Below are 23,295 nucleotides of genomic sequence, written 5' to 3' on the forward strand. Positions count from 1 at the left end.
TTCTAATCATTCATTACGTTGTTTTTTTTCACGATTTCCAGAACCGCTATGCAACCGACTCCAATTCTCATCAAGGGCGTCTGGTGTAGTTGGTTATCACATGCGCTTAGCATGCGCGAGGTCCCCGGTTCGATTCCGGTGTCGTCCACTTTTTACTTTTTACTTTTTTACCTGTTTGAATACCCAGCCGCTCGGTACAAGTACTCAATCCAGAGCTGTAATGTTTTTCTGCACCGTTCATCGCGCGCATCTCTCGTCCTGAGCCAAAAGCTTGATCTGTATTTTCAGTTGGCTCTGGAATTTTTTACGGAAATTTTTTACGTCTTAGTCTTGAATTTCACCTTGGACCTTGGAGGTCACTTCATGTCGCCAACTGTGTCGATTTCTCTGATTCTGCCACAGCTTTTTTCAGCTACTTGGGGCCTACAGGGGGCTTTGTTTTTTTAATGAATTTTTTTTGGTTTGTTTTTTCACTAATGATTCATTTCAAATTTATTTTTTCCGACCCGTCAAAATCCCAAACTTTTCGGCCAAATCACAATTCCTCCCGGTGGCCAAGCTGGTTTAAGGCGCGAGACTGTAATGGTATCATATTGTAATCTTGAGATCGGGCGTTCGACTCGCCCCCGGGAGATTTCTTTTTGCCAAATCTGTCGAAACTTGGTGATATTTTTCCAAAAAAGGTGGAGTCCTTGTTATGGTTATGAACCTTTCTGTTATCTCCAGTTATCTCCGGAAAGCACCATCTTGCAAAATGCAAACAAAATCGCATTTTCAAACATGAGATATAGTAATTAATGCTTCCGCTAAAGCAACAACGTTGATTTTTTAATCAAAAACCACCCAGATCATCTTCAAATATACAAGTAACATTGCTTAGTCGGGGCTGATAAGGTTGGCCAAATCAGGAAGACGTGAAAAAAGAAAACAGAGAAAAAGGAGAGAAAAAACGAGAAAAGGACGAGAGAAAAAACAAGAGAAAAAGCAAAAGAGAATATCATGGACGTCAATCAACTCGTGCAACATTGACGTGCAAAAAATGAGCTGTAGGGGAATTGAACCCCTGGCACCTGCTAACTACTCGATGGAAGGCAGATATGTTACCACTACACCAACAGCCCGGACGGTGTAGCTCCAAAATTGTCCTCTTCACTAGTATGAGATAGGAAAGTCACGTGACCATTAGAATAAATAAAGACGCGATAAAAGGCTGGCAGATGTGGGATTTCAATTGTTTCTTGACAGACGAATAGTTGTTTAAAGGGTAATTTTGGTATGTCAGTGTGCTTCTCTTGTCTACAGTTCGTCTATGTGTTTCTACAATATCATGTTGTTGTCGGAAGGGTGGCACCAATAGACACTTGGTAGGTACTCGTACTTCCTCAACTCAGACGAATTACAATCACTCGTGCTTGAATCTGGCAGATGTGTGGTTAGCAGCTGGAAAGATTCCAGTCTTGATTAGTTGCCATGACCGTGGCTCAAAATCTCCTATAGTCAAGAAGATGGCGATCGGTGAGCAACATGAGAAGGTGACGAAAAGCAAACATATGTCATTTGGCTTTTCATCATCTTCCTCTTGACATACAGCGCCATCACGGACTTGCTGGGGCTTGTCTGCTGGAGCTTCATGTCATGTCTGCTGGGGCTTCATGTCATGTCAGTCTCTAGGCTTCTTTCCAGGGTGTCCAAAATGCTTGAAAAGACATTGGTCGTTCTTTGGAACTGTGGTGAAATTCCAATACGCTTTCTGTTAAAATAATCTCATGTTGGTCGAAATTTTGGCTGCATTATTGAGACCATCACCAGAACCAGCACCAACCAGTACACTTGTAGTTGAGTTGACGAGGTTGCGGGGCACTTTTAATAAATAATTTAATTTAATTTAGTTTAATTTTTGGTGCTTTATGACGGAAGAAAACTAGCCCCCCAGTCTCCGCCGCAGGTCGTAGTCATACTCAAGGGGACAAAAATAAAAGCCGCAAGCCTCCAGAAACGGCAAAAAACAAGTGTGGACGAGACCGGGTTCGAACCGGTGACCTCAAGCATGCAAAGCCCACGCGCTACCACTGTGCTACACGCCCGCAACTTTAGGTTTTGTGAATTTTCACGTACCTGATCCAAAATCGGATTAGTCATAGAATTTAAAAAAAAAGAGTGGAAAAAATGAATAATTGGAAAAAAATGAATCATTGGAAAAAAAAGAAAAAAGGTGAATTTTAGAGGCGCTATTTAATCCAGGAGAGTATGTAACGAGAAATAGCTGATAAAATTCACTTTGAATAGTCCTCAGCACTCCTCCATTCTAGTCATGGATTCTCAATATAGCCATTAAATCCCCATTGTATGGTGTCACTGTACAGACTCATCCTATACAGAACATGAGGGAATTGATTTTATAGATTATGCAACAACTGGGTTGACATGGACGAGAGAGATTATGGGCCAAACCAGCCCGGAAACCACCGGCAAAAACACTAGACATGCCATGATCTCTCCGGTCGGTTTCCAGCCTATCATTTCCTCGCCATATCGTTTAGTCTGAACCGTTTCAGCCGTTGAGATCAGAGTTGACAAATAGGGTTGTTTTGCTGGCAATGTGCGAGGGCAGGTGTTTTGATTGGGGTGTGTTTGGAGGGCGGGTTTGGGGGCTATTTGAGGAGAAAAGGGGAGCGTGGGGTTCGTCATATGAGAGAGGGCGACCGGGAGCTGGGTTTGGCAGGTCTATCTTTCTTGTAGGTGCAGAATCAACGTCTGTAGCAGCACCTTTCTTTTTTACCGTGGGGAAATAAACTGTATATTTGGCTTTTGTTAAGAAGCCTAACTAAGTAGTTGAGCTGGGCAGAGATGGGTGTTGTTTGGCGGTGTTAGGCCGATGCCACCAATGATTGTAGCCCTCAAATCCATTCGAATCACTGTAAAAATGAAATCCTTCTTGGCGAAAGTGGTGCTGATATGATGCTCGGGTTGAATGTGTGAAAACCACAACAGCGCCACCAATATCGCCCAAAATGCAAATCCGCCACAACCACGGGATGCGCACAATTCTCAGCTCTCAAACGATACCACAGTGACCCCCAAAATACCCCATAATGACCCTCTCATCAACTACATAAACTGCATCCCCCACCCCCCCAATCTCCTCCCAAGTAGGCTTGTTGGTTACCCTACCGCATTAAAGCCACGCATACCGATAGTGAATATCTCCACCACTCTGCAACTACACACCTCCACTCTGCGGTAAGATGGACCAGATTCGAGACCAGCTGTCCAACGTGTCCCTGTACGACGTCAAGGCGTACGTGCGCAAGGCCCAGAATGCCGTGATGAACTTCACGCCCATCGAAGCCAAGGTTCGAGAGGCCACCAACAACGAGCCATGGGGAGCCTCCAGCACAGCCATGCAGGAGATTGCGGATGCCACCCACAACTACAACGAGTTCCACGACATCATGTCGATGATCTACCGACGGTTTACCGACAAGACGTCGGAGGAGTGGCGCCAGATCTACAAGGCTCTGCAGCTGTTGGACTACCTGGTCAAGCATGGTTCGGAGCGGGTCATTGACTACGCCCGATCCCACGTAGGAGTGATCCAGATGCTCAAGAACTTTCACTTCATCGACGCCAACGGCAAAGACCAGGGTATCAACGTGCGAAACCGGGCTAAGGAGCTCAACGAGCTGCTCAAGGATGTTGCTCGAATCCGGGCCGAGCGAAAAAAGGCCCGAGCACAAAAAAGCAAGACCAAGGGCTTCGGCGGCACCGGCAACAAGTACGGTGGCTTTGGTAATGACGCCGCAAACTCCGTCCAGCTGGGCGGTGGCGGAATGGGAGGAAGATCGCGGGCGGGCCGGTTTTCGACCTCAGGCTCGTCGTCCGGATTTGGAGCATACGGAGGAGGCCGTGTCTTTGGCGACGGAGGAGGCTTCGATGGCTCCGAATACGACGGACCCGGGTACGGCAACAGCGCCGAGGCCAGCGGATCGGGCGAGTTCAACGACAATGATTCGTTCGAGGAGTACGATGCCGGAGGAGACGCTGCCGAGTACGAGTCTGCCCCCCCTCCCGTGCCCTCCAAGACCGCAAAGTCCGACGATCCCTTTGGATTCGACTCTGCTCCTGCTGCTGCTTCCGCTGCTACTGGAGATGATGAGGACGAGTTTGACGACTTCCAGTCGGCCACTCCTGCCACCACTGCTGCCACCAGCGCTGCTGCTGCTGCTGCTCCTGCCACCAAGCCCGGACTCACCAACCTCGACGATCTGTTCAAGAACATCCCCACCAACACTGGTGCGAGCAACGGATCCAACAGCAACAACCTCATGGGTGGCAACATGAACAGCTCCTTCACTGCTGCTTCCACCACCTCGGGTCCCAACTACGCTGCCTTTTCCTCTTTCCAGAGCAGCTCTGGCGGCATGAGCTCTTCCACCCCTGCCCTGGGCGGCTCGGGTCTCGGTGGCGCGTCCACCCCCGCATCGGCCTCTTCCACCGGCCTGGGAGCCGCCTCCAAGCCTGCAGCTGCCAAGTCATCTGGCGGAGCAGACGCCTTCTCCAACCTGTGGAGCACCGCTTCCACAGGCGTTACCAAGGCCAAGAAGAACGAGCCCACAACCTCGTTGTCATCCATGGCCCAAAAGTCCAACGAGGAGGCTTTGTGGGGCGCTCCCGCTTCTTCGTCTTCTTCCACTCCTGCTCCTGCTTCTAAGCCTGCGGAGACCGGCAACCTTTTGGATCTGTAAATGTGGCCCATGTAGACATGTTAGACCAGTAATGAATAATGATTTGATGAATACGGAAATGGAAATGAGTGGCCGAAAAATGGCAAACATATAGACGGGAACCAAAGACATTGTAACGCAAGTGTGACTTTGTTCAGTGTGTGCATTCTACCCCAGATAGTTTAACAAAATGTTCAACTATATTACTCCGATCAGTAGATGAGAATGAGAGTGTACTGTACCAGACTAAAGCACTCAAAGTCATAGGCATCGATCACTAGCACACTACGTGTGTGCATACTTCATAACACTTAAATATATACCAAGCCTCTATATATGGCTGACGAGATTTTAGAATGAAGGACACTACTTTTGAGGAGCATCCAGAGGGTTGATGATAGCTCCGGGCTTGACAATGACTCGGGGCTTGATGAGCTTCTGGTGGGTAGTCTCCGTGGTCCACTGCTGGCCCATGGGCATCTTGAGGTAGGCCTCGTACTGCTCGACAGACTCGAAGGGATAGGGGACCGACTTGACCTGGTACTTGTCCGACTTTTTGTCCGACTTTTCCGAAATGATCACGTTCTTGAGATCTCGATCCTGACGCTTCTCGACGGCCACACCCTGGATCTTCTTGACAAACCGCTTCTTGGGCGCCTTCATGCCCTCTCCTCCCCAGCCTCCCCACCCGGGCAGGGTCATGTCGATTTCCTGATCTCCTTCGTCGGCGATTCGCTGTCTCTTTTCGGCCATGAACTCTTCCTCGACGATATCGTCTCCTGCAAAGGCCCGCTTGATCATATCCTGCTTGAAAGAGATACCCTTGTCAGTGTCGGCCTCTCGATCCTGAGTCACGAGATCAAGAGTATCGGAAGTGTCAATGAGAATGTTATCTTGCTTGCGGGCCTTTTTGCTCTTCGCACTCTCCACCACCCGGCTCTGATGCTTGGCCACCTTGTGGGCCAGCCGGTCTCGTGCAGAAGCCTCAGCCTCCATCACAGGCTTGACCTTGTTGCTCTTGTGGATGTTGGTTTCGGTGAACCAGGGGTTGGAGGCGTCGTCATCTGAATCAGAATCGTCGTCCTGTGCACCTCCTTCCTTCTTTTTGTCGCTCTTGACCACAGTAGTCACGTTGTCGTTATCTCTGTCGTCATTATCATCCTCATCATCATCAGACTGAAGATCAGCCTTTCGCTCAGAGTCAATCTTGACAGCAAGCACATCGGCAATAGACCGTTTGGTTCCGGGCGCGTACTTTCGTCGACCCTGGTTGAGAATCTCGTTGGCAGTGTCAACTCGACCTTCGTCCTCGTCGTCACTCTGCCCAAGTTCCCAGTTGGCCTTGGCTCGATCGAGCTCCTGGATTCGCTGCTGGTTCTCCGTCTTCTGACGAGCCTCAGCCTCTCGCATGAACTTCATGCCAAGCAGACCCTTGCCCAGATTAGCTCCCTCAGCAGGCTCATCAGGATCAACCAGAGCGTCTCTGTTCTGGGACAGAAACTGGTCGTCGCCCAGATTAGAGTCAATCTGCTCGTCGCCATCGTTGTCGTCCCGAGCAGACATCTTCTTTCGCAGACTTTCACCTCGTCGAAGCATCTCCTCCATCTCTCCTCGAGTCTCGGCATCCTTGGTCAGACCCTGCGATACCATTCGCTTGGCCCACTTGCCCTGGTTCTTGTGCTTGAGCGACATTCGCTCCTGAGCTCGCTTGATGTCGTGGTCCTCCTGGTCACTCTCCTCGTCGGACATCATGGCGTCTCGGAGCCGTTCTCGCTCTCGCTTGTGGATCTTTCGGTACGTTTTGGACTTGATCTTCTTGATTCGCCGCGCCTTTTGCTCCTCTCGGAACATTAGCTCTCGCATTCGTCGAAGCTCGTTTCGTCGGGCAGCTAGCTCCTCCATAGACATGTTTTTGGTGGCCAGCTCCTCAAACTTTTGTGCCTGCGACTCGTCGGCAAGAGCAGAAGTCTTGAGGATACCGGCAATCTTCTTCTCCATAGCACTCTCGGGGGCCAGCGCAGAAATACCGGTGTTGGGCAGCTGCTTGGCCTCCTCATCAGAGTCGTAGACGGGAAGACGGGGGAAAACCAGATGCTCAGCATCCTCGTCCTGGGCAATCAGGTCGTCGAACTTGGTCAGCTCCTCTCGCGTCAGATCAAGAGCTGCCTTACGTTCCACCTTGTCCTGGAGACGTTTACTGAGAGGCACAGCCACATGTTGGGGCTTGTTTTTGGACTTGCCGTCGGGCTTGCCAAGAAGAGACAGACTAGCAGCTGCCTTCTTGTCCACACCTGAAGTCAGGTCCGAAAGAGACAGCTTGCCATCATTGTTCTTTTTCGACACTGTCACGCCAAACTCATTTTCCTCTTGGTTGTTGTTCTCGTATCGTCGTCGTTTCTCGTACTCAGCATCCTCGTCGTTCTCGTACATGTTGGAAATGAGAGATCGAAGCTTGTCGGCCTTCTCCTCATCAAACTCGGTATCGATATCGGAAAAGACAGATCCGTCCGAGTCCTCCTCATCAGAGTCGTCGTCACCGTCATCAGAATCGTCGTCGTTATCAGAGTCGATCTCCTCTCCGTCAGAAACGTCCTCGGAATCCGCATCCTGTTCCTGCTCAGATCCTCCCTCCTCAGACTCATCATCTCCATGTGACTCGTCATCCTCCTCCTCCTGAAGATTGAAAGAAGTGGTAGCCTTGGTCTTTGAGCTCTTCTTTGCATCCTCCTTTTGGGCAGCCTTCTCACCGCTCTTCTTCTTGAGGTTCTCCTGCTGACGATCGTCCAGATCCCAGGCCTCGGAAAGATCCACAAACTCCTCCTCGTCCACAGAGTCGTACTCGTCCTCCATGGCCTTGAACTTGGCCTTGGCCTTGGACTTGACGCCGAAAGAGTCCAGAATCTCCTCGTCGCCGTCGTCAGAGCCAAACGCCTCGTCAGAGTCGATTTCCGAGTCGTCTTCCTCCTCCTCCTCATCGCCAGGCTGATACACCTTTCTAGTTCCGTCCTTGTTGAACCGAACAATACCGTCATCGTAAACATCGTCAATGTCGTGATCCTCGGAGTCGTCGGAGTACTCCTCCCCGTTCTTACGGGCCTTCTTTCGCTCCTCAGCCTCGGCGATTTCAAAGGCGTTCAACAGAGCATGCTTGCCTCGAGACTTGGGTACGGGCTTGGAGGGCTCGGTTTCGTTTTTGTACGACGTGGCTCGCTTGGACGAAAACACCTTGCCGGCGGTCGTGGTTCGCCCGGACCGGCTGCTTTTGCTTCGTTTTCCCATACTGTGTGGTTCTGAAAATGGATGGCAGAGATATATCGCTCCGTGCGTCTTACAATATTTTTTTAGACTTTGGCAAAACTTTATGCACGGTTTTTCTACACCAGTGGTGACTGGCGGGACTGGTACTACTTGTAGTAGAAGAGGACACACACTTTTAGTAGACAAGGCGGAGATTTTTTGAGATATTGATGAATGCTCAGAAGCCACCTTTTACAGACCATAAACTCGTTTACATGATAAGAATTGCCTATGGGAAGAAAAGGAGGGTGATAGTACTGTTGTTGCAAGGCTGGGCACTACACGCACACGATTCAATACGAAGTGGAGACAAGCCCCTTGGTGGCGATATACTTACTCAAAAGAAATGCCACATGATATTGTTTTGCTGCTACAGACATTTCTTTTCTTCCCGTGCCATCGGTTTTGGCGTTTCTGAACTCTGGATCGTTCCTCAAACAGTTGGTGATCCCAGACTACCCTCCTTCTGCGCCATGTTCATCTTAGCATATAAGTCTATCAAAACTATCCTATTTACTCCTCGTAAACAATTTCCTTTTCCCAAGAATCGTCATACTCCTCCTTCTTGTCCTCCTCAATCTCCAGATCGGAGGGCAGCTTGGCGTACATCTCCTGAATGTGCTGCACCACCTCTGGGTCGCAAGAAGCCTCGCCAAATTGCTTGGTTTGCTTCTCGTACAGCTTGGAGGCTCGCTGGAAGGCAGAAGCTGCGGCTACAGCGTGTGTAAGGTCCTCCTTGTCCTGCTCCCAGGCCGTGAAAGAGGCCAGGCCAGCCAGATAGAAACCCTCAATCTCCTCATCATTGAGATCGTGGATTCGAACCGACGCCTCCAGAGCCTGCTCAAGCATGCCCATCTCAATGAGCATCTTAGTCAGTTGCATGATGGAGGGAAGAGAAGGCTCCTGGTCCACGGCAAAAATCTCCCATGCCTTGGCAAGAGCCTCCTTGGCCTCCTCATTCTTCTGCTGACTGATTCGCACGCTGGCCACCACGGCCCAGCTCTCGGCATGCTCATTATCGGTCTTGATAGCTTCCTCCATCAGGTTGACACATTGGGTCTCGGCCTCTTCCTCCATGCACAGGTCGGTCATCCAGATTTCGACAATTCCACACAGCGTTTCGCACAGCTTTCGCTTCTTGTATGCGAGTGCCTGCTTGGTGTGGTCGGAGTCCTGGTCCAGCGACCCCGAACCCAGCTTGTGCTCGTCGTTAGCAATGTCCTGTTTGAGGCCCTCAATTCCCTTGTTGTACCACTCAATGCCCTGTCTGCCTCCGACCAGCTGGCCCAGCCACAGAAACTTCTCGTAGCCGCCCTTGGATCCGTCTGGATCCGCGTCGGCCGCCATTTTGATGTGATTGTACGCCTGCTCGGGCTCTCCGATTTCCAGTAGAGCTTCTCCTAGTAATTGGAGCGCCAAAAGATCGTCTGGGGCCGTGGACAGGTGTTTTTGCAGCTTCTCGATCGCCATGAGAGGCTGGCTCGTCGCCATGTACTCCTGAATCTTGCCGTAGTCCATTGTAGATGTGTAGTTATGGGGGACCATGGACGTTGTGTTCCGTATGCATGCTGTAACAATTTTTTTGAGTTAGGTTTCCAGAGGCGAATAGTGTGATAGAGCGAGGACCTCGATGGTGGTATTGTAGAGAAATGTGTGTGTGTTTTTGGGGAGGTGAGTCGGTTTACAGTCTCGATTTTCGGTATTTTGACCTTTTACCCCCCATTTTTACGTATTTCGTAGAAAATCAGAGAATTTCGGTCAGATATATTTGTTCAAGTACAGGCTAACTAAGATACTGATAGTAGATCAAGTTTTACGAAAGGTGTACTTTGTATGCAGAAAAAAAATATATTATAATTAAACGAAATGTATAATGCAGAAAATATTATATTATATATATATATATAATATATATGCAGAAAAAAAAAACAAGTACTGCACCAAGTACTGCACAAGTTCTTGTAGTTGCAGCTCAATTGGAAGAGAGGAAGATTGACAAGGACCGGCAAAAACCAACCCCACCACTTGCCACTGCCCCCAGGTACCTCCAACTTGGCCTCTTATACCCCATCTAGACCGACCCCACCGATATTCGAACCGACACCCCCCAAATCCAAACTCCTAAGCTGGAGATGCAGGTGCAGGCCTTATTGAAAAGCGGTCATCAATCTCACCCGGAAACACACCTGGAAACACACCCAAAAAGACACACGAAGACACCCGAAACGACACCCGAAAAGACGGATATACACAAATGGACCCCCTCGAAGAACAGCAACAAGAACTCGAGGTTCTGCAGAGCATCTATCCCGAGGAAATCACAGTCCTCGATCCAAGCACATACACCATCGACATTGGGCTAGACGTCCAGCCCAAGGGCCAGTGTGTCGAACTGCATGTCAAATACCCCAAGGACTACCCCGAGGTGGTTCCTGTGATCCGGATTGTGCGTGGCCAGGCGGCCGAGGAGGACTATGACTCGGATGAGGAGGAGGTGGAAGAGACTCTTGACTACGAGGGAGAGCCTGTGTTTCTGGATGCAGAGGACTACGCTGAGCTGACCTCCAAGATGCAGGAGGTGGCCGAGGAAAACGTGGGAATGGCATCCGTGTTTGCTATTGCGTCGTCGCTCAAGGACGAGGCCGAGGAACTGCACGCTTCCAAGGTGCGATCTAACGAGCAGAAGCTGGAGCAGGCCCGAAAGGCCGTGGAGGACGAGGAACAAAAGAAGTTTGTCGGCACCCCTGTTACTCCAGAGTCGTTTGCCGAGTGGAGAAAGGGGTTCCGGGCCGAGATGGGTCTGGACAACATTGAGGCGGAAAAGGTCAAGGCTCGAGGAGGAAAAATGACAGGAAAGGAGATCTTCGAGAAGGGTCTTGGAGGCGAGGAGGAAGAGGAGGATATGGCTGGATTGGCTCTGGAGTAGCCAGGCTCTACATAATCACTACCACTTTTTTATTTGCACCTAGACGGAGAAGCACTGCTTCAGTCATGGCCATTCAGTTGAAAAAAACACGGACCTCGGTTAAGATACCGGAGCTTGAGAATAATATTCATTATATTTGGAGGTGTGGGCACTAGACAAACGCTTGAAATGATTATATTACCATGCTACTCGTAAATACATACCAATGAGAGTGGTTGTTGAACTGCACTACTTGTAGGCAGTCAGTGTAAATGGTCTGCCTCGGTCCTTGGCCTTTCAACGAAGTTAGTTGGCTGCTTAAACGCGAATTGACCAAGGAAATGGTCCAATTACGCCATTGCCAAGAACTATTTTCTGCTGGCAGCTTTCCAACTCCCTGATATGTCTTGGTGGAGCCAAGTGGTGCTAAAACGTGACATTTAGCAGGGTCCTCTGAGACACACCTCACCAAAGAGGAAAAGGTGAAGAGAGAGATAGTCCATCTAGCACTACCGACAAAGAGCCCCCAACAAGTGGCTGCTTCAGATGAAACATGTCTCTTTCTCTAGGAGATATTCTCATTCTCTACAGAGACCGCGATTGGCCTACAGCCCGGGTGTGAAGTTATCGTCCAATGTAAACTGCTCGTGATATTATTTGCAAGGGTTCCAGGATGGCTGCCTAATAGCTGTCTCTGAGGACACTTCAGGACCAAATCCCCATGCCATAATACCATCACCTGTCATCCAGATAATGCCAATGATACGTTATCTCCAAAGCCAACTTGGATCTTTGAAGAAGCCGTTGGAAACATGTGGGGTTTCTTTAGATCCACACAGAGCAAGAGAGCAAGAGATTGTGAGAGCAAGAGATTGTGAGAGCAAGAGAAAAAGAGAGTAAGACGAGACCAAGGGGGTCCTGGGGCAGATACCTGGCCTCTCTAGCCTCTCTATGCAGGTTCACCGTGGCTGCAGCCCATGTCTCAATTCTCCAAACACTCACAAGGAAATCATGGAGACGCTAGGGAGAAGGCAGTTCTAGGGAAAAGGCAGTTAATTTCTCTGTATTCCACCGGCGTACTATGGGCCCATAATTATTGTCCCTTCAGGGAGTATTTGGTGGAGTCAAGGTTCAAATATCCCACTAGCGCCATCGGTTAGTCGGGTTGGTACCTACAAGTAGTGGGGAGACTCTCTTTCACTCTCTCTTTCACACTCTCTCTTTCACACTCTCTCTTTCTTTCTTTCTTTCTCTCTCTCTCTTCTCCTCTCTCTCTCTCTCTTTTTCTCTCTCTTTCTCTCTCTCTCTCTCTCTCTCTCTCTCTCTCTCTATCCCTCTCGATTAATCATTCATGGTGTATTGTTTACAAGCAGCAGTTCGGGGAGCGCTTCCAGACCAGTCTCAGTCAGCTGGACTGATTCTGAAGACAAGTTGGAAGCAAAGTAGCTCATTTTATCGTACTTGGCGACTCGCACGCCAAGTTTGGCAAACGTCATCTCCTAAAAGTCGTCTTCTTGGTCAACTTCCCTGCCGCGATACCTTGACTACTGCAAGCCAGCGACCAAAAGTCAACAGGGTCGAAAGCCCCACGTGGTAGTGAAGAGACAGAAGACTGGGTTATGAAGATAGGTTATAACTGACTGGTAGAAGGGAATTGACAAGTCCCCGAGCCAATATCAGCCGTGTTCTTCCTCAAGCTCCACTCGAGAGCTCCTTCGACAAGTAGACTGGAGAAGCGTGACCATGTGGTGAAGCCGGTTGACAAATCTCCATGGAAAAAAGAAGATAATAAAGATGCAATTGAAAGCAGCAGACATGCTAAGAGTAAATGTGAACTCCCTATTCAGGAATAATAATTCTCGAGAAGCCAGACTCACAAAGAGATTGTGTGCTATTCACCACTTGTTTGCCATCCTTGTCTTGAGATATCAGAATGACATCTCCTAAAATGACGCCAGTGAGGATCAGAAGTGTTGTATATACGTGGTATTGAACGATACAGATCAAATTCAGAAGTGTAGACATCATTTCTTTGCTTGAGTACTGTACTGGATGGTGCGTATGTCCTGTGTGCTCCAAAAAGGGCAACAAGAGAGAGGCACACACAACTGTCAACGGGGCACTGGCCGAATACAAGCATTGTCTGCACAAATGGAGAGACAGAAACTGCCATTAAACCACCCTGGGTACCACCACATCAACTGTGCCAAGAAGCTAGTCCACCCATATGGCGATTGCCATGGACCGTGAAAGAAGACACGATCCATGGGTTTACCAAGCCAGCCATTCACACTATCTCCAAGAGGTGTATTTATACCACTGCAATGTCGCATGTTCAACTGAAAACCACCAACAACAATGAGATTTATTGGAACATTCGCACTTGCTGCACTGGTTGCTGCCAGCCCTGTCGCCTTCCCTGTAGCGGAAGAGAACATGGCAAACGTCAACGAGCGATTCATTTTCAAGGACAAGGACAAGGATAGAGATGCTTGCTCCACCACTACTGTTGTCAAGACCGTCTTGAACACCAAGACTGTTACTAAAACAGATATCAAGTATGTTTTTGGCAAAGAGACTTCCACAGTCACTGCCACCGTTACCAAGCCTGCCCCTCCTGCCCTGACTACCACCGTGACCGAGGTCACCAAGATCCATCTTGATCCGTCTACCGTTACTAACACTGTCACTCCCCTGGCGTCCACTACCACGGTGACCAAGAATATTCCTGAGTACAAGTACTCCACTACCACTCTGACCGCATGGAAGGGCACTACCACGTCCTACTCCACCATCGTGAAGGATGCAGCTCCCTCCACTACGACTGTGACTGAGATTACGAAGATCCATGTGGATCCTTCCACCACCGCTACTGTCACAGCATTCAAGGGCACCACCACCTTCACGGCTTTTGAGGGCACCACTACCCATACCGTGGAGGGTAAGCCAGTAACCACCACCGCTACTGTCACAGCCTTCAAGGGAACCACCACAGTCACCAAGGACAAGGACGTTAGCCCTTCCACCACCACCGTCACGGCCTTCAAGGGAACCACCACCGTGACAGCCTTCAAGGGAACCACCACCACTACTTTCACCTCTATCAAGGATGCTGGCCACCCTTTGACCACCACTGTGACTAAGACAATCAAGACCCACGGCGATCCCTCCATCAGTACTTACACTACCACCTACACCAAGCCTGCGGCTCCGGCGTCAGTCACCACCACCACACACTTTGCTCCAGCCTCCACTACCACCGTGACAGAGATCTCAAAGATCCATAAGGGTGCCTCTACCACTACCTACACCACCACGTACACCCAGTCCGCAGTGGCTCTTCCTGCCCTGACCACCACCTTCACTGAGTCTGCCTCGACCGTGACAGCTTACGTGCCCAAGTACAGCACTGTGTTCAAGTGCACAGACAAGGACGGCAAGGACGACCATGACAGAAAGGACGGCAAGGGCAAGGGCAAAGGCGGCAAGAACGACAACAAACAGTAACGCTATCTCGACGATGCCCCTGTGTTTGTCATAGGCCAATTTTTCTGACGACTTCCAGTTGTGTGTCAGACTGAGTTGATTATTACTACAGATTCTAGCCTTCACTTTTCTAACTCTCAATAACATGTGATTCTTACTTGGTTGTAGTGAAGAGATCAATCGCAGAAGAAGCCAAGAAGGAAATCAAGAAGCATAGCAACAAGCATAGCATCAAGCTTGAAAGTAGTCATATCAGAGTGGAGGCCGGGCAAAGTGTGGAGACAAAGAGACACCTCAGGAACGACGGGGTGTCTCGCAGGAGCAATCCCATGTCTGTCCAAGACGTGTCTCGTAGAGGGATGATTTGGCGATGTGATGCTCAGAGTAAGACAGTGAGATATCATGTTGAAGGGTATGAAACAGATGGGCTTCAGAAAGAAAGGTATCAAGAATGGCTTCAAGAATGGCTTCACGGTACTCACTGACTGGTTTTCATGGGGGCCTTCTAAGAGGATGCCTCTCTTGGGGTAGCAATGAACGCGTCTCCAGTCCCAGATGAACTAAAATCAATCACGGGCGTGGAAATCTCGTCAACGGTATCAAAAGAGTTCGGGGGAGGGGGATTGGAGTGGCTGGTGGAAAATGTTGGTTGGCACTCACCTTTGACCCCACGGAGGCGTAGATATCGTAACGTGACATCGATGAGTCTAGTACAAGTGATGACCACAGTACTGTACCGGGTTTCCGTCTGTATCCTACCCGAGCAGTTGCATAACCATGTTTGCTACTTGGAGACAGTCAGTGGCCTCGTACAAGTACCATTATGACGTCCACAAGCTGTATCATCACCGCCATGACCAGGTTTGTTAGATTGCCGGGGGAAGTGCATTGCAGACGCAGACATGCTGGAGATACCACTGAGTGTTTCAGCTCCTCAAGTCAACCGGAGTCCGTCAACGATGGTTTTTTGTACAGTACGTAAGTGGCTGACATATCTGCGACTGGTGTGTGATATCGAGAACATTGGTCGACTGAACTCGTCGAGATGGATCGAGTCTCATCATCACCACGGCACATACTAGTACATGACAAAAGTTGACTCCAACCAAGAGTGATCCAAGTCGAGCTCCGAAAGGCTGTCCAAACGCCATTCACGCCAGTCACGCACGCCAGTCATGCTCGTTCGACCCCCAAACCGCCAAATATAAAGTTTGCTTGGCCCAACCAGAATAAATAGGACCAGGGGTAGCGGGCCACTTGCGCGGCAGTAGCGTTAGAAGACAGATGTGACAGCGGGAACATCGATTCCCGGTGGCGGCACGGCGGTCACGTGATCTGTGACAACATGATATTTCTCTCTTATCTTCAAACCATCCACCCGAAACAAGAACCAACACGTCTGACTAAGCAGCTAGCTCAAGAGACTCTCAAGCAGGAACACAACCACACATTCCGAGACGGTGAAAAAAAACGGTTGCACCCCGCTGGTTGCACCGGTTTTCAGTCAATTAAGCTCCTCCCAAAAAGGTACCAAAATTGCTTCTCTACTTATGCCGCGAAATGCAAAAAAAAAAGAGAAAAGGATGAGGTTCGGCTCTAAAGTAGACGGCACTAACGTTGGCTATAGCGCGGGCTTGCCAATGGAGCTTAAAAATGGGGGGGGGGGGGATGAAAAAAGAGGAGGGAAACCCGGGTTCAGGACGCAGACAAGAATAGCTCGTCTTTGTCGGACGTGGACGCTCTCTCTAAACCCCTTTCTGCACCTCTGTCCCTTGTCTAGCGCTCAACGGGCGTGTGGTTGTTTATACGTTGAGCATGCATGTCCCACGTTAGCGTGGAAAAAAGACTAACCATGAGAGAAAAAAAAGTCTGACAAAAGACTAATCTAGAAGGGGCAAGTGTTAGCTCGAGTAGAGAGAGTACGAGCATGATTCTGGGTGGTGGTTGTGGTCTGAGTGTGGTCTGAGTGTGGTCATGATTGTGATCACGTGATTGTGACCATGTGAGACTACAATGTACCGTGGATGTCTCCCCTCTTCGAACTCTCTGTACGGTTTACCAGCCTTTGGTTTGAGTTTTCGGTCGCTTGAACTACTGTGGAATGTGCAGTATCGCAGACAAGGGTGTGGCTGGTTGGCGGTTGGCGAGAAGTCGTGTGAAAGCGGCCACGGGCCCATGGCGTGTGGAAAAAAACGGCCGAGAAAGACGGAAACACACAAAGACGGGCTTTTTAGACCTTTTCACAGCGGTTGTGGACCCCGTAGGGCTCCTCCAGACTGGTTCTATCGACCCACCAATTTTTTTTCACGAGGCTGGATCACACGGCTGGTTTGGATCACCCCTCCATTTCCCGAACCAGACACATGTACGTCGAGTACACAGCAGTTGGATAATGATATAATTGGATGTTGTCGACGATACCGGTGATGTCCACGATGCCGACGATTCCCGCGATGTCGACGATGCCTCGCGTCTTAGTCCACCATCCATCCACCATGGTTTCTTTTTTTTTTTTTTTTTTTTTTTTTTTTTTTTTTTTGTCTTGCTGCAAAATGGATCGTCGCGGACAGAGGACTTGTATGAATGACTGGCTGCCAGAACATGTACCGCACCGGCCGGTCCACAAAAAGCCGTCGCTATCGAGCCATCCGCGCTATCATGCCATCCGACTATCGTACTATCGCGCCATCCACGCGTTATCACGACCTCAATCCATCAACAGCCATTTAGTTTGACATGTGGAGGAGAAACAGTCTGGTGGCGTATTTCGAAAAAGCTCTAATCTCTATACTGTACCTACGAGGGTTACCAGGAACAAGTACTGGTACCAGCGGACAAGTAGCACACAAGAGACGTTGTAATCTACACTTTGAAGCAAACCATCCACCGCAGGCCATCTACTCTACCGCCATCCATCTGGCTGCCCGTCAACAGTCGGTCTGCACTTGTCAGGTCATATTCTTGCTGTTCATTCCGATGAGTCTGAAAAGGTAACTTCAGGAGGCATGTCCACCACGTGGGGGTGCAATTAGGGGGTTGTGCGGAGGTTTCGGGGCGGAAAAGACGGCAAAATGGGGTTCGTCGCCGGCTGGAGACGATTAAAATACTCGCCGGCCGGCCTGCTCCCCAGCAACACCCTCCTATCCCGCCCCGGCCACTTTAGACGAAGGCTATAATCTTGGACCTTTTGGGTTCACGCCAGCCAAATGCTAAATCTGCTTTCTGCTGGTAGTGCTACTCTCGGACTCATTTCACACCCTCACAACCTGGTGAGCCATATCGACAGCAGTTTGAGGAGCCACAGAACCGTGAGCAGCGACCAACAACGACCGAGCCCACACCCAAGCCACCCCCACGAGTCCCCAGACGAGCCACACGTCGTCCGTCTCTTTCCGCCCAACGTTTTGCACCATTCGAGTCCAGACAGTGATACGCCGTGAGTGATACGAATCCGACCAAGACACGACTCAACGGACAGTAACAAGCAGAGGCACACCAGAGCGGCACAGACAGATACACAGACAGATACACAGACAGAGCGACAACAGACAGAGCGACACCGACACCGACACAGACACAGACAAATTACAATGTCCCATCAACACGGCAAGTTCCAGGAGGACCCCATCACCAACGCCGTCAATGCATACACAGACCATCAGCAGCTGGTGCAACGAATATGCTCGGTGGTGGCGTCGTGTGTGTCCATTGTCTTTGGACTGTTTGCATTCTATTTATTCATCAACATGCGCAAAAAGGTGTTTCGACACCACCTGATTTTTTTGCTTCTCACGTTTGACTTCGGCAAGGCCGTGGTCTTATTGTGGTACCCCGTGCGGGTGCTACAGGTCAAAAGCAGTTACAACAACGTCAACTTCTGCGAGATTGTTGGCTACTTCACCTGCTGCTTCATCGAGGGAGCAGATCTCGCCGTACTGGCCCTGGCCCTACAGACAGGCGTGGTCGTGTACAAAAAGGACACAGGCGCCATGGGAGGTCTGTACAAATGGCGAAAGTACGTCTACGCCACTGTCGTGTGTGTGCCGATTCTGCTCGCATCACTGGCATTCATCGACCGAGGCAGAACAGCCTATGTGCCCATGGTCACCTGGTGCTATCTCCCGGCCAAGCCCTACTGGTACCGCCTGGTGCTCTCGTGGGTCCCGCGGTACTGCATTCTCATCATCATTATCGCCATCTACGTGTCCATCTACATCCACGTCAAGCGTGAGTACGATACGGCCATCCGCAACTTCCAGGCGTCGCAGAGCTACATTCAAAAAACCGAAGACACCAGTGTTTCTGCAAAGTTCAAGCGGTTCGGTAAGAAGTGCGTTTCTGCCATCTCATATCTGCCCGGTCTGGGCTTTCTGGACACTCAAAAGTTCGACACGGACGAGCTGATCCAACAGCAGCTAGTCGGAGGCCAGACTCAGCTTTCCCCCCAGGAGTTTGCCATCCAGGAGTTCCAGATGGACCAGTTGCGGCAGTTCAAGGATCGACGAACCGCCATCGAGCGACAGGTGCGAACCATCTTCGTCTATCCCGTGGCGTACGTCTTTCTGTGGATTGCGCCATTCGCTCTGCAGGCCCTGCAGTTCCACTACGTGTTCCACCACGGCACCGTCTACTGGATTGCGGCCGTGGCATCGTTCATGCAGCCCTTCAATCTCACGGTCGACACGGTGGCCTTCTGCATTCAGGAAAAGCCGTGGCGTAACTCTGAGGAGCGGGTCTTCACCAAGCGAAACGCCTACCGAATCAAGCGGTGGCTATGCATGTGCAATCCCTTCATCACGACGCCCGGCAAGCTGGCGCCCCGAAGTGTGGTTGGCGCCGGGGTGGTCACGGTGGACGAGGCTGTGTCTCGTGACGAGCATACCGGCACTCCTTCCGAGGTGACGGCCTCCAGCACGTCGACCACCCCCCACACTGGCCACCAGCGACACAAGACATCGTTCGAATCGTTTGACGACAAGAATGGCATTTCCACCGCCGACAAGACGGCCGACACTCTGACTGAGACGGATGTCGAGAAGCAACAGAACAATCCGTTTGAAATGACACATACCAGGGTGGAGAGTGATGGAGATAGTGAAGGAGAGATGGATCTGATGGAGTTTCTACGGTAACGAGAGTGTAACTCGAGTTGACGTGGTAGCCACCAACTGACACCAAGCAACATCTCATCAACATAATGCATGTACAAGTAATTTATTAATTTATTGGGTTAACAGGTATACTAATGGTGGATGCAATAAATTTATTAACTGGTGGGTGCGTAACTATGGTCCATCATTTCCCACCAAATGCAAAGAATACCCTTGGGCAAAATCCTCCCCCATAAGCTGTTCTGGAACGGCAAAGACTCTCAATCCAGCCTCGATCAGAGCAGTTATAAAGGTTTCAAAGATGTCTGAAAGTCGTAGTTGCTGGGCCACCATGATGACCGTCTCTGGACCACTCACCAGCTTCAGGGTCTCCACAAACGGGTCGATGAGGTACTCGTTGTAGATGGTATCACAAGCAATGACTAGATCCGGATAGTGTCCTTCAAACACATTGTCTTTTATCTTGTTCCACGACTCCTCGGCATCTTCCCAATCCAGCTCCATACATTCCAATCTATACTTGGCCTTGTTGGACTGAGAGGGGATAGTTTGAGACTGGTAATGCGAGAGGTTTGTCTCAATGTTTTTCTTGGTCAACTTGAGCAGATGTGCCTGGTCAGTGGCCACATAGGTCTTTACTAGGGGAGCAAACACACAGGCCAGTAGTCCGGTAGCTCCGCATCCCAGTTCCAGCACAGACGAGGTATTTCCCGGCCCAAACAGCTTTGGAGTACATGACAGGTTGGCCGTTGAAGGAGTATACGTATAGCTGCTTTTCTTGCCCTTTTTGGCACTGTTTTTTGGCACTGTTGAACAGTCGAGAACCCACGAGGCAAAAATGGGCGAAACTTTCCACAGGACCGCTCCAGTAGTACTAGCGGCAGACGAGTTCAAAATGGCCGTGGATTGGTGCAGATCAATCTCGGTGCCGGACGCGTCGTGCGAGAAGGTCACGTGATCGCTCCCCGAGTTGACGAAGCCCAAGGACTGGGCATTTGCCGACCGTCTAGTGTGGGACGAGAAGAGCTCGTACACGTGGTCGGAGATGTTGTCCTGGGTGATTTCTTCGGTTCGGATCAAATCTTCCTTGAGCATGACTTGATGCGGGGTATCTTCACTATCTCCGGTTTCTGATTGAGACATGTTGGCGGTATATATAGGGGGGGTTCTTTAGTCCAATTGTACGGTATGTAGGGGTGTTTGTTGGTTAGTTTGGCGTCAATGTATATTGCCTTAGCGAGGCAATTTAAACTTCTTTATTGAGAATGACGTTGTAAAGTGAGGAGACGATATTTATAGAGAAAAGTGGTATAGTTCGATTCGTCTCACTTAAAGCTTTTGATTCATACCAAACATGTTCTGATTCAAGCACTTTTGTGACAAGCAAAGACATTGACACTTTGACCAATTGTTTTCACGAGAATTTAGGCTTCTGTCTACTCTCATCGGTGTGGTTTTTGAGACGCGCTTCTGGGGGGCTTTCGTGTTAAAAGTTTGGGGTCTAAAGATATAAATCAATTCTCCTCAATGAGAGCTTTCAATTTTACCAAATTTTAACTCGCTCAAATTTCCACAACCCCAACAACAACCGACACACCCTTGGATCCACTTGATGCAACCGTCCCCAACGGCGTGAACCTTGTGCGAAATAGGTCTGACAACAAGCACGAATTTAGTGGACTTTGGACGCAATAGTAGTACTAATTGGTGGTCACGAGTGAATCTCAGAGTAGCATATTGTTTTCCATCCCGCTGTAGGGAACTATAGGCGTCACGTGACCCACCGTGGTCTCTTCATGCACTGCCAATGTCTCATCTCGGAGATGGGGTTCGGAGATACGACCACTGTGCATGAGGTAAATACTGCCTTATGGTCCAATCACGTAGAGATTTGGTCAGTCGTGGGAATACAAATCCGGAGATGTTTCCGGTGAGAGCCAAGTATCTTGTACAGGTGTAGTTTATACGTCTCACCTCCTCTACCTGTAGCTATAACCTGGATGCTACAGTAGTCACAATTATCACCGGGTTCCTTCCAGAGGTTTAGGTGGTGATCTGTTGTTGATTCCCGACAGTTGGACCCCGTTGTGGGTGAAATTTTGAACATTGTATGTACCATTGCCAACTTGGAGCATGCTCAATTGTAGACACTTCTGCTACAATTACTTGTACCACGGTTTAACTGGTGTACTGTACGCAAGGGTATGCTTGTATCTGTTCTACTTGTAAGGCAGTAACTATGTATGTACACTACAGTAGGCATAGTACATTACAGTATTTGTATGCACTGATGTGATACTACAAGATGTCGTTATAGATGGATTGCATGGTCACACAGCTCATATGTATTGAGCCCGTTGGTGGTGTGCTATAAGTATTGTACCGCTGATAAGCCCCTCACCAGTAGTTCAAAACTTGCTCCATCTCTCAGTGCTCTGTTAGAACTTGTGTCGTTATAGGCCCTCCTTCTGTAGGCTACTCGCACACTTTTGGAATATACAAAAGCTACTGTTTGTCGCCCTGGCTTCACTTTCACTTCCCACTCTCCCCTATTATAAGCTCATTATCATTTTGTTATATACTGTATTCGTATTGGTACTTTCTCGTACTGTCCTTCTCCAGAACGGCGTGTTTTCCGCTCGTGACCAACGGCATCATCACTTGCGCGTCTAGATGAGATTCTTCTTCAGCAGAGTCTCGGCAATCAGAATACCGGATCCGGCAGCACCAATGACAGTGTTGTGGGATAGAACGGTGAACTTGAAGTCGAGCACGGCGTCCTCTCGGACTCGGCCGACAGATGCGGCGTAGCCGTTGTCTCGGTTTCGGTCCAGACGGGGCTGGGGTCTGTCGGGCTGCTCAAGCAGGTGGATGGCCTTCTTGGGGGCGGAGGGACAGCCCAGCTTTTGTGGCTCGGACACGTAGTCGTTGAGCACCTTCTTGACCTCGTCGACGGAGGGCTTCTTGTCGGACTTGAAGGAGAAGGCGACACATTCGGTGTGGCCGTCAATGACAGCCACTCGGTTGCAGGTGGCAGAGACCTTGAGCTCCGAGTCGGGAATGTTCTCAAAGGTGGCTCCGTCGGCGCTGACGTGGCCCAGAATCTTCTTGGTCTCCCACTCCATCTTGTCCTCCTCGCCGGAAATGTAAGGGATGAGGTTATCGAGAACATCCATGGAGGGGACACCGGGAGAGAAGCCAGCACCGGAAACGGCCTGCATGGTTGTGACAATGACCTTGTCAATGGGGCCAAAGGCGTCGACCAGAGCCTTGAGAGGGATCACAAGGCCGGCGGTAGAGCAGTTGGAGTTGCAGATCTGGTAGCCCTGCTTCTTGCCAGCCTTTCGGGCAGCAACCACTCGCTCGGAAAAGCAGTCCAGGTGCTCGGAGTTGGCGGTGGGGACAACCAGGGGCACGGTAGGCTCTCGTCGGTAGTTCTTGGCGTTGGAAATCACCACGAGACCGGCGTCAACAAAAGCCTTCTCAATGTCACCAGCGTAGTCGGCGTCCAGGCCGGAAAAGACCACGTCGCACTCGGCAAAGTTCTCGGGAGTGCACTCCTTGACCACGGTCTGGCCAGCAGCCTCGGGGAGAACATCCGTCTGCTTCCAGTCACAAGCATCAACGTACTTCTTGCCGGCAGATCGAGAAGAAGCTCCCAGAACAGACAGCTCGAACTCGGGGTGCTCCGAGAGCAGCAGAATGAATCGCTGGCCCACAGATCCGGTGGCACCGAGAACTCCAGCCTTTTTAGTCTTGACCATTGTGTTTT

At 50.1% G+C, this 23,295-nt stretch overlaps 9 protein-coding genes and 4 non-coding genes across 13 annotated transcripts; 7 read left to right on the plus strand and 6 right to left on the minus strand.

Annotated features, from left to right (window-relative positions):
• The first annotated feature begins 74 nt into the window (after window positions 1-74).
• YALI1_D16577r lies at window positions 75-148 on the plus strand. The gene has a single exon. It is a non-coding gene; the product is annotated as a tRNA-Ala (tRNA).
• Window positions 149-544: 396 nt separating this feature from the next.
• YALI1_D16582r lies at window positions 545-634 on the plus strand. Its single transcript has one exon. It is a non-coding gene; the product is annotated as a tRNA-Tyr (tRNA).
• Window positions 635-1,040: 406 nt separating this feature from the next.
• YALI1_D16587r lies at window positions 1,041-1,121 on the minus strand. The gene has a single exon. It is a non-coding gene; the product is annotated as a tRNA-Gly (tRNA).
• Window positions 1,122-2,012: 891 nt separating this feature from the next.
• Window positions 2,013-2,084, minus strand: YALI1_D16597r. Its single transcript has one exon. It is a non-coding gene; the product is annotated as a tRNA-Ala (tRNA).
• A 1,161-nt stretch (window positions 2,085-3,245) lies between these two features.
• On the plus strand, window positions 3,246-4,745 carry YALI1_D16609g (uncharacterized protein; the record flags this gene model as incomplete). Its single annotated transcript, XM_502787.3, has 1 exon — window positions 3,246-4,745. One exon carries the CDS (start codon window positions 3,246-3,248, stop codon window positions 4,743-4,745), a length of 1,500 nt encoding a protein of 499 aa, XP_502787.3.
• A 345-nt stretch (window positions 4,746-5,090) lies between these two features.
• YALI1_D16656g (uncharacterized protein) lies at window positions 5,091-8,003 on the minus strand (the record flags this gene model as incomplete). The annotated part of the gene is made up of 1 exon (XM_502788.3): window positions 5,091-8,003. The coding sequence occupies one exon, from the start codon at window positions 8,001-8,003 to the stop codon at window positions 5,091-5,093; it is 2,913 nt and encodes a 970-aa protein (XP_502788.3).
• A 531-nt stretch (window positions 8,004-8,534) lies between these two features.
• On the minus strand, window positions 8,535-9,566 carry YALI1_D16672g (uncharacterized protein; the record flags this gene model as incomplete). The annotated part of the gene is made up of 1 exon (XM_502789.3): window positions 8,535-9,566. One exon carries the CDS (start codon window positions 9,564-9,566, stop codon window positions 8,535-8,537), a length of 1,032 nt encoding a protein of 343 aa, XP_502789.3.
• A 709-nt stretch (window positions 9,567-10,275) lies between these two features.
• YALI1_D16679g (uncharacterized protein) lies at window positions 10,276-10,947 on the plus strand (the record flags this gene model as incomplete). The annotated part of the gene is made up of 1 exon (XM_502790.3): window positions 10,276-10,947. One exon carries the CDS (start codon window positions 10,276-10,278, stop codon window positions 10,945-10,947), a length of 672 nt encoding a protein of 223 aa, XP_502790.1.
• Window positions 10,948-13,284: 2,337 nt separating this feature from the next.
• Window positions 13,285-14,433, plus strand: YALI1_D16709g (uncharacterized protein; the record flags this gene model as incomplete). The annotated part of the gene is made up of 1 exon (XM_502791.3): window positions 13,285-14,433. One exon carries the CDS (start codon window positions 13,285-13,287, stop codon window positions 14,431-14,433), a length of 1,149 nt encoding a protein of 382 aa, XP_502791.3.
• An 832-nt stretch (window positions 14,434-15,265) lies between these two features.
• On the plus strand, window positions 15,266-15,511 carry YALI1_D16729g (uncharacterized protein; the record flags this gene model as incomplete). Its single annotated transcript, XM_068282692.1, has 2 exons — window positions 15,266-15,386; window positions 15,432-15,511. 2 exons carry the CDS (start codon window positions 15,266-15,268, stop codon window positions 15,509-15,511), a joined length of 201 nt encoding a protein of 66 aa, XP_068138793.1.
• Window positions 15,512-18,002: 2,491 nt separating this feature from the next.
• YALI1_D16756g (uncharacterized protein) lies at window positions 18,003-19,544 on the plus strand (the record flags this gene model as incomplete). The annotated part of the gene is made up of 1 exon (XM_502792.1): window positions 18,003-19,544. The coding sequence occupies one exon, from the start codon at window positions 18,003-18,005 to the stop codon at window positions 19,542-19,544; it is 1,542 nt and encodes a 513-aa protein (XP_502792.1).
• A 153-nt stretch (window positions 19,545-19,697) lies between these two features.
• Window positions 19,698-20,666, minus strand: YALI1_D16783g (uncharacterized protein; the record flags this gene model as incomplete). The annotated part of the gene is made up of 1 exon (XM_502793.3): window positions 19,698-20,666. The coding sequence occupies one exon, from the start codon at window positions 20,664-20,666 to the stop codon at window positions 19,698-19,700; it is 969 nt and encodes a 322-aa protein (XP_502793.2).
• A 1,526-nt stretch (window positions 20,667-22,192) lies between these two features.
• YALI1_D16809g (uncharacterized protein) lies at window positions 22,193-23,287 on the minus strand (the record flags this gene model as incomplete). The annotated part of the gene is made up of 1 exon (XM_502794.3): window positions 22,193-23,287. One exon carries the CDS (start codon window positions 23,285-23,287, stop codon window positions 22,193-22,195), a length of 1,095 nt encoding a protein of 364 aa, XP_502794.1.
• Window positions 23,288-23,295: the final 8 nt, after the last annotated feature.

The sequence above is a fragment of the Yarrowia lipolytica genome, chromosome 1D (assembly GCF_001761485.1).
Source record: "Yarrowia lipolytica chromosome 1D, complete sequence".
Lineage (NCBI taxonomy): Eukaryota > Fungi > Ascomycota > Dipodascomycetes > Dipodascales > Yarrowia > Yarrowia lipolytica.